General features: G+C 33.0%; 1 protein-coding gene across 1 annotated transcript in view; it reads right to left on the reverse strand.

Annotated features, from left to right (window-relative positions):
• The window catches only part of DNAJC13 (DnaJ heat shock protein family (Hsp40) member C13), a 130,812-nt gene that overhangs the window by 62,748 nt on the left and 53,122 nt on the right, over positions 1-14,942 (reverse strand). The window contains exons 17-25 of the mRNA XM_007451693.1: positions 13,851-13,972; positions 11,455-11,530; positions 11,078-11,173; positions 10,165-10,308; positions 6,678-6,760; positions 5,106-5,259; positions 2,409-2,512; positions 2,164-2,323; positions 901-963 (exon numbers count right to left, since the gene is read on the reverse strand). Of these exons, the coding sequence (XP_007451755.1) occupies positions 901-963; positions 2,164-2,323; positions 2,409-2,512; positions 5,106-5,259; positions 6,678-6,760; positions 10,165-10,308; positions 11,078-11,173; positions 11,455-11,530; positions 13,851-13,972 (1,002 nt within the window). The remainder of the gene's footprint in view (positions 1-900; positions 964-2,163; positions 2,324-2,408; positions 2,513-5,105; positions 5,260-6,677; positions 6,761-10,164; positions 10,309-11,077; positions 11,174-11,454; positions 11,531-13,850; positions 13,973-14,942) is intronic.

A 14,942-nucleotide genomic window follows, 5' to 3' on the forward strand; every position in this document is an offset into this window, starting at 1 on the left:
AGATCATATAAATAATTTTTACTTGGGCTTCCCTGGTGGTGCAGTGGTTAAGAATCTGCCTGCCAATGCAGGGGATACGGGTTCAAGCCCCGGTCTGGGAAGATCCCACATGCTGCAGAGCAACTAAGCCCATGCTCCACAACTACTGAGCCTGCGCTCTAGAGCCCGTGAGCCACAGCTACTGAGCCCACGTGCCACAACTACTGAAGTCCGCACGCCTATAGCCCATGCTCCCCAACAAGGGAAGCCACCACAATGAGAAGCCCACACACTGCAACGAAGAGTAGCCCCGCTCGCCACAAATAGAGAAAGCCCATGTGCAGCAATGAAGACCCAATGCAGCCGAAAATTAATTAATTAATTAAAAAAGAATAAAAAGAATTTTTACTTAAATATATTCTGAGCAAAACAAAATAAAAATAAACAAATTAAAGCCTGGCGGGAATAACACCCAGGATAAACTCTCTGGTTCTACAATTATCCTGCATTTTTCCAATGTCTTTTTGTTAATAAATATTCTGTACTCAGAAATAGAATCCAGTACATTAAAAAACTTTTTAAAGTTCCAGTTTGTTTTTCTAAGCAAGATAAAAACTGGTAATTTCTTAGAAGTTTGTAAGAGATTATAATTCAAATTAAATTTTCCTAGGGCTTACTCATTTTATTTCATTTAAAAACATCTGCATTATTTACTAAAAGTGAGAATAAAATTAAGCAAGTCAGTGTTGGTTTCAAAAATGAATATTTGGCAAAAACTTCTCCCTTTAAGAGTTGAAAGCAAAAGGAGAAGATAAGACAAGAACCATGTCTTGATAATTAAGTCAAACTGTAATCATTTACTTTGTTACATACATGTGACTTAACTTGGAAATAATAGCATATTTATGCAAAATACTGTACCTTATTAAGGATCAACTTGTTAAGGAAGAGGATCAACCTATCTCGCTCAAGTTTATCTGTGCACTATTGAAATAAATGAGAATTCAGTCAGAAGTAAATAGAAACAGAAATTAAGACATTACCATCACTGGACAAAATCAACCAACAGCCAAAAAGAAATAAAGTCATCTTGTAAACAAAGAAAATCAGAGAAAACTGTCAATTATTGCAATTCCTCAACGTCGTACATTCTCTGCAATTTGATAAAACTTATTTAATTTCCCTAGAAAGGCAGATATTTTAAGTCACAAACAGATTAATACATAGCTTTAAGAATGTACATAAAAATTGAAGTAAATGAAAGAATTGGCCCAAATGATACTCCCAAGTTAAGTAAAAATTCTAAAGAATTGGTAAGCGATGTTTCACATAAATCACATCATCATGAACACAAGAAGGAAAAAATGTAACTGCCTAAAATACACATGCTATGCCACAAGTACTCAGTTCACTGGAGCAAGAGTGAATTAGAATTCAATAGAGAAATCTCGTGTAACAGCAAAAAATAAGGGTTTTCATCTGGTTATTTCCTGGGTGTGTTTTGTAAACTTATTCAGAACCAGTTTTCTAATCCACAAAGCATGACTGACAGCTAAGGCAATTATAGCAAGCACTGATGACCATTTTAAAAATTGATGAAATGATTCTCTCAGTTCACTGAAATTTAAATTGTTAAATGTAAGAGGAATGTAAATACAAATGAAAGAATAAAGTGTATACAGGTAAGGAACACTCAAATTTGAGCTACATAATGGATGAATTGATCTGTTTGATCTTCTCCCACCTTGCTGAAATGTTAAATGACAAACTTTATTAAATTAAAAAAAACCCAACCCCCCCGCCGCCAAAAAACTGTGCTAACTCAAGGTTCCCTTTCTTTATCATTGTAGTCCTAAAAAGTTCTATTTTCACACTTTGAAGTTTAGTGTGCTAGCATCATTTAAGATTTTTCCAAAATGTCCATTGCAAAAGAACATTCAACTCTAAAAGTCACTATTTCTTTTACACACCTGTCCGGCTCATCCATACTTAAATTAAAGATTGGCAAATAGGTCGCTAAAGATGTTCAAAAGCAGTAACTGAAAAAAATAAACCAACATGGACAAACGCTAACCCATTACTCATTTTCCTGTTCATCTAACTTTTATTTAAAGAAGTATAATGTAAATTACAGAAAAACTCATGTAGAAAGTTATGGCAGCAATGTGATCAAACAGAACTTACCCTCTCTAACATTCCAATGATATATCTTGTATCTGTAAAAGGTCCTATTTCTTCATGACATCTGCCATAAACAATAGCAAGGGCTTGTAAACATAAACACTTCATGTTTACTTTTGGGGTGAGCAGGAAACGATGATAAAGCTCATTGAAAAATTCATACCTAGATTAAAAAAAAAGTTCACAGTAGAATTAGCCATGAAACCAACAGTAAAAACAAACATAACAAGATATGAAGAGTAGCTTACGATCTCTTAATTGATCCACTGTCTTCACTCTCATCTTCCTCCAATAGTAATCTCAGGTAATAATCTCCTATTTTGATTTCCTCTGCCAAGCACTCATATTTAACCTTTATTAATAAAAGCAAATTACATTATTTTAGTTTACAATACTTTTTTTGGCAATTTTCACATAATCACTTCTTAAATTCTTTCTGTTCAGAGTTTTTTTCTTTTCTTGATGAGATAGACTTTAACAAAAAATTTGTCATTTCTTAAAATATCTGGTAATTCATTAGTTAAATGTCAAGAGTCAGAATTACACACTAATTTTATGAATGTAAAACTTGCTGATAAAAACTGTCACAAGACTATATGGTATCCATCAAGATTTAGGGAAGAAAACACTAAAAACACCATTAAAGGATAACGTGCTTCCTTCCCTTCTCAGCTGGCTACAATCAAGCAAGAAGTAAATGATCCCACACTACACACAGTTTGCCAAACTCACACAAGGCACTTCAGGTCTTCCCTGATCTCCCGACACATCAACTACATTTTATGGTACATTTTTATACAGTATTCATTCTCTGTATGTACAATTACTCCAGGTTACACACTGGAAGTGATATGTGAGGGAGTAGCCCCTGATTGGGAACTGGGGTTTGTCTCAAGCAAAGATTTGCAAGCAGCTGTAAAAAGGAATTTCTTGACTAGATTATCAAAACTCTTTTTCCAAAGCCTAAAACAGCTGTTTTCTAAAAATATAAACTATACAAAATCAAATATATATGTATATCCATTTCATTTTTTTCCTATAAATTCTGAGTTTTAATTTGTTCAACTCCATTTATTAAGAATATAAGGTATGTGCCATGCACTGTTCTAGTCATCAGGGACATAGCATTAAGCAAATGTAAAAAGTTCTGTCCTTACAGACATAGCAGATAAAAAAGTAAAATACATATGGTAGTTGGATGACAGTAAGTGCTATGGAGTAAAATAAAGCAGGGGGGGTGGGGAGAGAGAGAGAGTGTAAGTGTGTGTGTATGAAGAGGGCTATTTTTTAAACAGGGTGGCCAGATGTGTGTGTGTGTGTGTGTGTGTGTGTGTGTGAGAGAGAGAGAGAGAGAGAGAGAGAGAGAGAGACAGAGACAGAGACAGAGAGAGACAGAGAAGAGAGGGAGGGAGGGAGAGAGAAGAGGGCTATATTTTTAAACAGGGTGGCCAGGGAAGGCCCACTCCGATGACAACCTTCGGGAAAAGACCTGAAGAAAATGAGGCTCTCTGTAGAAAAGAGTATTTTAGGCAGAAGGAAAGTCAAGTAGAAAGACTTTGAATTAAGAACATGAATTTGGTGTTTTCAGGGAAGCCAGTGTGGCCACAGGCAATGGTGAGAATATTAGGAGATGAGATCAAAGAAACAATGGTTGGATTTAGGGAGTACAGATCTTGCCTTGTAAGTTATTTTAAAGACCCAGGCTTTTTACTAAGTGAGTTGGGAAGCAATAAGAGCACCAGGGAGGGCTTGGAGCAGAGAAGTGACAAGATCTACTTACATTATAACAAGATCACACTGCTACTATGTTGATAACAGATTATAGAAAGGCAATGGTGGAAGCAGGGAAACTGCTACAATCCCATAGAGAGAAGAGGGCTGGGTTCTGGGTAAATTTTGAAGGTGCACTGAATAGGACTTGCTGACAAACCGAATTTGGGGCATAAGAAAAAAAGATGATGTCAAAGGTTTTGACTAGAAAATAAGGAATAGCCATTATCTAAGATCAGAAAGACTGCAAGTGAAGTAGGTCTGAGGAAAGAACCAGAGCAGAGTTTTACAGCTAAGTTCTAGAAGCTTATTAGATATCCAATTTATAATGTAAAAGTATGAAGTCTAGGAAAGAAAGTCTAAGCAGGAGATAAAAATCTTGAAGCCCTCAGCAAATAAAAAACATTTAAGCCATGAGAATGGATGAGATAACTAAGGCAATAAATATAAATGAAAAGAAGCCCAAGAACTGGTCCTTAGGGGCCAACCAGCATTTAGCAGTTGGGGCAATAAGGAAAAATGAGCAAAGGAGGAGGAATGGACAGTGAAGGAGAAAATCCCAGAGAATACAGACTCCCAAAACCAAAGTAAAGAAAGTTTTCACAAAGAGGTGGGAATGAGCAAAAACAAATCATTAACATGTTTAAGAAATGCAGTTGGGTTAAACAGCAAAGCCGGCAGGGTCACAAACATGCTCAAATTTACACCTATAATAAAAATTTACACACACACACACAAGATTATCTACCACCAACATGTTTCTTGTTCTTACTTTGTCACTCTTCACATCAGTATTTTAATTAAGCAGCAAAAAAATGGCCACATTCAGAATCAAATTACCACGAAAAGTCTATTAAACAAGCTAAAAGAAATAAGAACAGGCTATGTTTCAATAAAGAATTTAAAGGGGAAAAAAAGCAAGAAACAGATCTAGAATGCACAGGGTCAAATTTATTGACTCCTACATGATTTTCACATACGAAGCTGAGGTACTAAACAAAATTAATTTTTCATTTGTCTCAGGCAAAGTGAAAGTTTTCCAATATTTCCTTCATAAAATTATGAGTGAAAGGTAAAGATATATGTCAAACAACTACAAATTAAAAAAAAGAAAAACTCCAAAACTAATACATGCTTCAAAAAAAAACTACTATACTATGAAAATTAAAATTTACCTCAAATTCATGGTGGTTCCAGGAGATCACATTAGCACTACCAAGCTCTCTATCAATATTAAATGCTCTCATTTCAGATTCAAGACTATCTCTCAATTCTTCTCGTGTTTTGAAATTCCAGATTAAGTTTGACCTGGCATGGTCCTGACCAAACCTAGATATACATGTAATCAGAAAATAGTGGGAAGCAATAAACAGTTTTAAAAATCTATAAATCTCCCCTACTACAACTTATAATAAGTAACAAAACAGTGGAATTAATTAACTTTAGCAAGCATAGAAAGAAAATAAAATCTACTGTGTAAAGTAAGTATAGTAAAAGGTTAATGGCAGAATTTTAGTCACAGGTATACAGGTGCTCATTGTAAAATTCTTTCACCTTTTCTGTATGTTTAAAAGTTTTCATTATAAAATGGGGGAAAAAATGAAGCCAAACTATAAGACAAATCTGTGTGGATTTTAAAACAAGGAACTGATATTGCAATTTTAATATTTATTGCTAATATAACTTCCAGTCAGAAAAGAATTATAAACAGATATCAAATTACATATTGGGGATAAGAATTTCTGGATAATTGAGTATGAAATGTGTGGGATGAGCAACATTCTAGATTAGAACCTTACAAACTACCCAAGAAAAAATACTGCTAAACTGTCAAGCTCTGATTGATATTTTCAAAATACCTTCCTTTTATTCATGAAATTATTTAACTATCATAATAAATTTGAATTCAAGTCTGAACTGGGGTGGGTGGGCTTTATACCCATTCACTTTCAAACTGCAATCCTCCTAAAAAGTCTGATGCCAGAATTCCAAGGGAATTCTAAGGAGGACAACACAACTGAGGGATTCCAGAGGAAGAAAACCAAGGCATATTCTTAAGGTTGTATTATACATATACTACACTTTTAAAGTACTGTGGGAAGTTCCCAAAGCACATATTTTCCCTTATTAACCAAGGTATAATCAATAGGTCAGCTTCCAGACTGAGTATTGTGAGTTATCTCAAAAAAGTTTTTGCAAACTCCCCAAAATGTTCCAAAGTCCTTCTATGTGTGTATGACTGTGTGTGTGGGGAGGGTGTTGAGGTGGAGGGTGTTGGGGAGGTGGTGGGAGCAGTAGATGGGGAGGAAGGGTTGCCATATTAGAAAGGCTGGAAAAGTATATGAGGTCAGCTAACTTGGATACCCATTTCCCACAAGTCTCCTTATGGTTTCATCATCCAACTCTTTAAAGACTCTATTTCCAACAAGGCTGAAAGAAGTTATAATAGTTATTTCTAAGACATGATAAAGTGTTTTAAAGTAACCATCTCTAAGCCTTAATAAAATGCTAAAAGTACCTTTGGCTTGTCAGACTACCAACGCTCTACAAAAGGTCTTAATTTTATGAAAGCATCACTAATCATACCAATCTTAACAGTTATAATTCTTGACCCTGAGAGCATAAAAATACCTGTAGCATAAAGCACTAGATTCAGGCAAAAACAAAAAAAACAAAAAAACAACTGTCCAAAAATTAAATTTGGCAATACCAAATTTAATTAATTGGAAGAGAGGCCTAAAGTTTACCTATAATAGAAGAGATCCCAGTTTGCTTCTATTTTTATTCTCTGTCTTCTCTTTCGAAGAACTACTGGCTTTTGATTTATATTCTGGAAAAGAAAAAAAACTTCATAGTGCTCAATCTGGAGATACCAAATAAGCTCAGTCAGAATATCATCACTTTGTAAGTGATGAGAAACATTTCCTTCATCAAATTCTGGCAGAGACAAAATTAATGAAACAAAATCTATAAAATATGAATACAGAATATTAGGTTATATTACAATATAATACTTTGCCAGCATATATTTCTACAGTGTAGCTGAAATATTTTCCATGTAGCCTAAAGTTATTGTTTTAAATCCAAATTTTGTTAAAGTTTACAGTGATGACTAATAAAATTTGTTAACAGTCAAAAAGAGGTGACTTATTTTAAACATTTACATGCAGTTAATACAAAAATCATAGCAAGACAATAAACACAAAAGATTATAGGTTATTAAATTGCTAAGAAAGTCAAGAAGAGCAAGTATAAATTGAAATAGCTAATGCACAAGAAATAAGTATCTACATTCAGACACATGTGAAGTGAGACTTTAATTTACTAGACAAAGAATATCAAAGACAACTCCACATGCAGGCAGTTTAATGCATTTCACACATGTAGCAGGGACTTAAACTCACCATATTGTTTCTGTCCTGAATTTAATTGTAAAAAAGGAAAAAAAAATTTAAATGAAATAAAAGTAAGAGAGTGAGCCTACATCTGCTATGCTATCTCTGTTATACAAATTCCACAAGGATGTCACCAGTATAAATCAACTTTAAGACAGAAAAAGGCCCACCTGCTTCTCTGAATTCTATGACTCAAATTTTAGGCAGTCATAAACCCATTTGAGAATTCAAAGAAAGCTATGGTCCTATTCCAGAGAAAGACACATACATAAGGTTTACAAATGGAGGGGAAGATTTCAAAGATTTCTTGGAAGTCTATATATGGACTGGAGGTTAAGAATCTTTGCTCTGGGGCTTCCCTGGTGGCGCAGTGGTTGAGAGTCCACCTGCCGATGCAGGGGACACGGGTTCGTGCCCTGGTCCGGGAGGATCCCACATGCCGCGGAGCGGCTGGGCCTGTGAGCCATGGCCGCTGAGCCTGCGCGTCCGGAGCCTGTGCTCCGCAATGGGAGAGGCCACAACAGTGAGAGGCCCGCGTACAGCAAAAAAAAAAAAAAAAAAAAAAAAAAAAAAAGAATCTTTGCTCTGAGTAAAACGTGTAGATATTTCTCATGAAAATTCTAATCCTCAATGTGACAGAAGCAAAAAGTAGAAAGTAGTTATAGATTAAAACATGAAAGTCTGCAACTTCATTAAGGAAGTGACAAATCATATAAAATAAAGCAAGAAAACAGACTAGATATCACAGAAAGAAAAAAGGTAAAGTAAATTTTAAAAAGTAAATGCTGTTTGAAATGTAAAACATATTAATTAAGGAAATATTCCCCACAAATTTTCATTCTGTGCACTATCATGAAAACTAATGTTAGGTGACTTGAAGAAAGTATATAAATAGTTCATATTTTTAGTTTTAATGACAAACCCTTCCTTAAAACCTCTAATCAAGTACTACTTTCTTCAATTTCCTCTGCCTTCAGGACAAAAAGCTGGGAGTCTAGAGTTATGAAAATGTAAACACTATACAGAAAAAGGACAACCAGCTCTCCATAAACTAAGCTGACTGATTTAGAGACTTAGGTTAAAAGCTCTAACTGGCTAAACAAATCCATAAACTGAAAATAACATAAATTTTAAAAAGCAATTTTATACATTAGCCAAAGGTTATTATTAATCCAACAAAGAACATTAGCTACAAATGGAACTGACTCCCTAAACATTCTGATTATATAAGAAATGCAATTCATTTTAAGACTAAACAGTTAATCTAGACAATGGTTAATTTTCAGACTTTAGCTAAAGCACAGGTTCATTAATTAGATATTTTGGTGTTAATATTTCTACGAATAAAATAGTCACAAAGATTATTCACTGTTTCATAAAGAAATTTATGTTGAAGACAGTATCCTGGCAGAAATAATTGCTCAGCACTTTAGATAACACCTCATGTAAATGAAACCAAAAAACCAATAAAACATTATTGATATTAAAAATACATTGTTTTCCCTCTGAATTTTTTATCTTTAAATAACAGATGCTATCCACATTTCTAGCTAAAACAGCTTTGTCTTCAAGTGTATGCTGGATAAATGTTATATATGAAATCTGATGCCAAAAACTTATTTTCAGTATAATTATACCCAACAGCTTGAAACAACTGTTATTTCAGAAATGGGTTTAACTTCCTGAAGCCAAAAGCTTGTGAATTTTAACAACTGTGAAAATCATTCATTTCATATCTACAGACTTTCAATTTTCAAATGCTATAGCAATATTATCATGACAAGACATGCACTTTTATTACAGGTGCTTTTATTATTGACTTCCTTGTACATCAAAGCAACCCCAAAGGACAGAGAAGGGAGGTACTGTTAATTCTGATTTTATGAAAGAGGAAAGTGAAATTCTGAAAACCCGTAACTTGCCATATGGGTTATTAGCAAGTGACAGAACCAGGCTCTGATGTAGGTTAACCAATTCAAAGTTCAGTATTCTCTTTTACAAATTAGCATTAATTCATTATGCTCAACTTCTAAAGAACTCAATTTTGGTATCAATTACAGATAGATACACAACACAATAATATTTCTGTTTTGCTGCACCTGATGCCTTATGTTAAGATATTCTGGAAATTCAAAAGAAACATGTTTGTTTCAGAAAGTTACTTATATTACTTTCCCTGAATAAGAAAATAGCTACCATAAATAAAGAGATGGTTAAAGGGAAAGAATATAAGTGTGGTCAACAAAAACTGAGATCAAGTCAACTTTTACATGAAACCTTAAATCATAACCACTGCACATTCCATCCTAGATAGAAGGATGAACATTACTGGAATTACGTTCTGTAGCACATACTACATGCTGAAAAATGAGACTAAAACTGTTTCAGATCTGATTTTGATTTGAGGAGCTAATAATACTGAAATTTAAGTACATATAGTAAATTTAATTTTAACAATGTGAATCTTATTTTCAAAATACCTGTCTAGCTAGCTCTCAATAAAAAAGCTAAATAAGAAGGGCAACTTTATTTGTCTAGCTACAAAACAAAGTTCAGAGAAGGAAGGAAAAAGATACATTTGAATTTAAAAGTCTGGAAACTGGAAGTTATGGAAGAAACTTATGTAAGAAAGAGTGGAATTTTATATTAACTAAAATCCTAACCACTGACTCATAAAACTATGAATTAAGAAAAATTTATATAAAAATATAATCAGAATTAAGTGACATTTCTTCAGGTGTTCGGTCAAAAGTATCTGTACCATTTTTGTGAACAGCAACAACTGAAGTAATCTAGGATATATGGAAGTGCTAGAAATTCGGAAGAAGACTATTTTTACCTCTTTTTGTGCAATGCCCATTCTATCCCTCCAATGCATTAACACAAGATCCACTTTTTCTTTGGCAAATTTTTCAACTTCTTTAGCAGCTTTACCAGCTAGTCTTTGCCACTCTGGAACTTTATTAAATTTTCCATACTGATCCTATAAAATAACATTGAATTCTATTACAGTCCTATAATTTCAAATTTATTTTAAAAATCTAATTAAAGCCAAGTTGCACTATTTTACATGATTAAATGAATACTGAAAAAAAATAGTGAAAGAACAAGGTGAAAATTTCTACAACAAATTATTCATTTTGTCCAAGAAATCTTAAACTTTTCTACCTAGTTTTCAAGATGAATCCTTTGAGAGGGATGGCAAGATATAAGTGGGAGATGGGTGCAGACAGAAGTGGGGTGAAGACAGGAAAAGAACACATATAAGACATTATTATAATAGCATATCTTGAAAGATGTTAAGTAATTTTCTCAAAGATAGCCTAACATTAATAATTAAGATAGCTCTGTAAAGAAAAAAAGCCCTACATAAATTATTTTTTTCAGTAACGTTTATCACTAACATTATCACCTTCACCAACATTTATCAATTACATATTATGTGCAAAATATCACCTTATACATTTGAAATTAAAAAAAAGAAAATCCATTCGTGAATGTACCAATATGCTGAGTTAGAGAAAAAAATACAAGATTATTATTATTCATAAAATTAGATTGTGGTGATAACTGTATAACTGTAATGATTATAGAATTGGACATTAAAAACAGGTTAAAATTTTGGGGATGTAAATTTTACCTCAATAAAGCTGTTAATAATAATAATTTAAAAAGAATACTACTATTTAACATGTGTTTCAGAAAAAAGTACTCTTTCATCCCAAAAAGACACTCAGGACAAGCATATTTACCATTGCTATTTTCACATTATCTCTAACATGCATCCGATCAGCATCCTTCTCAGGAACTGGATCTGAGCTGTCCAAGTAAGCCAGCAAGCCTGGTGGCTAAAAACAACAATCAAAAACAAGATATAAAGTCAATTTTCAAAACAACTGCACATACACACACAAAAAAACCTAGTCTTCAAAACCCAAATAAATTAATACTATGATTTAGCTATTAAGCATAGCATTTATTATATGACAACTCCTTTGATAAGTATCTTTTACATTAAAAACAAACAGATAAACTAAAAAAACCCTGAACAGTATAAACAACTTATCAATGAAATTTTATTTCATTGGGCAAGAATATATACATTTCTCCAGTTATTCAACTGACTTACCAAAATGCGTTTCAACAAGTTTGTTGCAGTTACATTATCAGCTGTCCAGAGTCCCACTAAATGTCTACTCAGCTGTCTGAAAAAAGCAGACGTTGAGAAAGGTTTGCTTCTTTATCTCAGGTAGAACAAAAAGGAATTTTTAAGAAGAAAATATAAGAAATAAGACTACAGTAAAACAAAAAAAGGAACAAAAAAACATTCTATCACTCTGTAATAACCTATATGGGAAAAGAATCTAAAAAAGAGTGGATATATGTATATGTATAACTGATTCACTTTGCTGTACACCTGAATCTAACACAACATTGTAAATCAACTATACTCCAATAAAAAGTTTTAAAAATCACTCTGATGTTAAATACTAAAACTTAATATTTTAATTTGGAGAGATGTATGAGATAGTTTATTCAAATACTACTAATGTTTTAGTATTTTCTCCAAACTAAAATGCTTCCTTGATGAACTCACGAATTTTCAATGGACCTGAACATGAAGAAGTAGGTTCTTACCATTTTTAAAGATAGGGAAACAATTAGACTTGATAATATAATTAAGTTTGTATAACAAATCCTGCTATAGTGACCACAGCATTCTGGAATTCTTTGGAATTCTGAACATGAGCAAAAGTCAACTATGTTCTAATATATACTTTCTGACAAGGTCAGAGATAGAAAATATTTTCAGTTTTGGAGTCTGAACAAAGACTTAAAGCACTTTTGAGCTAAAAGCACATTTTGGTTCAAAGTGAAAATCTAAGATTCACGTTGAAGCTATGACTTAGTCATTTATTAATCTTAATCCCCACGATGATATCTGCTACACAGACTGGAAGCTCCTCACAAACAGGGTATATACTTTATTCACCACAGACTATTCTGTGCTTTGATAAGGATTCAACTGCCATTTGCAATAAGAATGAGCATGAAACCTGTGAGGGGAATAACCAAATAACCATCTACAGGCTTATGTATTTATATGTTATATTCCCAGAAGAAAAAAGTTCAATAGGAAAACCCAAATTGTGCTTTGTTCTGACACACACAAACACACACACACACACACACACAAAACCACTACTAAAACTGTTTACTCTTATGCCTATTTAGAAGCTAACATATTGAAGTAATGACACTTGTAATTTCCTTCACTGGCATTTGGTATGTATCATATCAATGATTCCTAAAAAGGTTTTAATTAGGGATAAGAGAGATAACATTTTATAGCAGCAATTTGTAAAAGATAAAGCAATGCAAATGAAAAGTAGTATTTCTATTATAATCTGACAGCTTTTCAATATTGTGATTGATCACAGTAGGGAACGTAATTGATTATAATAAAAAGGAACACAAGAAGCAAAGGGCTAACATGAAGGGGTTTAATAGAATTAGACATCAAATAGTTTCTAGTGTAACGAAAGATGGTGCTTAGCATTGCTAATAAGGCAGTAGACCAAGGAAATAACCTTCCTTTTATACTTTTTATCCTCAAAAGCAACACAGAAGACTACTTTTGTGACTAACATTTACAGGTAAGGGATGCAGATAGCTTCTTATAATAGTATAAACAGCAGAAAACTATTGGCAGGGCAGCATACTACAACATCCAATAACCGAACATAGGTGATAAAAAAATGAAATTTATATTTCCATAACAAAGTAAGCCTAAGTCAGCAATTTGTTATTTCAAAAAGCCAAAAAAACATGATTAAAACATTTATTATATATATATTTTTAACTAATATGAGTCATGAGTAATAATATGGTATGCTAAGGATATAGGAAAGGATCACATGTCAGGAATTATAAAGAAAATTAAAAGGGCTGGAATTCATATAGCCTGGAGTAAACAGATTTATGTGTTTCCTCATATTTGAAGGATTATTATAAAAAAAAAAAGACTTGCCAAAGGGAAAACTGTTTAACTACAAGAGATTTAGGATAGGCTTAGATTAGGCTGGTTAGATATTAAAGTTTTCTTTATTCTTAGAGTACCTAACTGACCAAAGTTATTTGAAAATGGACTAGGTGAGTCATCTACATGCAAGATGGTCAGGAAGAAATACAAGGAGAAAAACCCTGGGGACGTGTGGCTCTAGTTCCATAAGCTACTAGGCACTCTTTTCCATGTTCCAGTCCCATGACTGTGGGTATAGAGCCTGATGAGCAGAGAGTGGGGGGAAAAAAAGCAGTTTTATTTTTTTCCTCCCAAGTTATGCAGGGATAGGGACAATGATCATTTAGGTAAAATCCTTCCATAACGAAAGGAAAAAAACTAGGTGAATCAAAAGAAAATGAAACATTTGTGTAATTCAAAGACTTATTCTGTTTGTTTTACATAATATCTGAACCCCTTCTCTAAACAGCAAGTTAACTTATAGCAAATTAAATTTAACCTACCTATTTGTAAGCATCCTTTGATCTGAGCTTATTGTGAACATCGCAGTATGCAAATGTCGAGGTAAGGCACCTTCACTTAGGGCAAGCTCCTGCATTTTTGTAGCAATTTCTTTGTCACCTTCCTTTGGAAAAAGGGTAAGATGATCCCTAAAGCAACAATCTAAAGCAAGCTATCCTGATTTTGTAAAACTAATTTTACATCTCTAGATAAAATTATTCAGTATACAATATAATAAAAATTAAAAATGCCCCTTCAATTATCCAAAAATAACATAAGCGAATAGTAGTATAAGTCACTTAAAAAATATTATTTGCCTTTGGAATGAGGTTTAAATGTTCCCAGATAAATTTATCTTATGAATTATACTTTGCTTAATATTAAAATTAGGTTCATTCCCTTAGTATATATAATATCAGCCAATGAAGGGGAGAGGTGACTCACAGAAATCAGCAATTCCTACCAAAGACATCTGCAAACCTGGTTTGCTTTTGTTATTAAAGATATATTCATTTTCATGGTGAATACAATTCTTTATCTTTTTTAAAGAATGATGTGATGTTGAGGTAGTTCTTTCTATTCTGATGTCACTCTGCTTATTTAGACTCACTTTGACAAAAGGGTAGGACAGACAGAACTATTAATCAAAGGTAATCATAGAATTATGAATTAAGCAAGCAGTGTGATATTTAAGACAACCTGTCAAAAAGTAAAAATGCTCACGTTATTGAAAAAAAGTACAAGTAAATAGAATAACTGAATATGCAGTAAGTATACAAATATACACACAGTATGAATACATACATATATCATTTTGACACAAATGAACATGTAGTATGTATATAAAATATATGTACTATGTACATATATAATTTTGAACATGGTCTAAGAGGAAATTTACCAAAAAACTAATAGCAGTTGCCTCTGGAAGGTAAAAATACAGGTGATTTATTTCTTTCTTGTTTTTTTCTGAACAACCCAATGTTTCTTGAAAGATCATATACTGCTTTTGCAATCAGAAAACAATAATTTAAGACACCTGCCAGGATTTCAGTGTAAATAAATAAAGCCTTCCTTACACAGACACTGGCTGT

This window comes from Lipotes vexillifer, unplaced genomic scaffold, assembly GCF_000442215.2.
Source record: "Lipotes vexillifer unplaced genomic scaffold, Lipotes_vexillifer_v1.1 scaffold1271, whole genome shotgun sequence".
In the NCBI taxonomy this organism is placed as follows: Eukaryota; Metazoa; Chordata; class Mammalia; order Artiodactyla; family Lipotidae; genus Lipotes; species Lipotes vexillifer.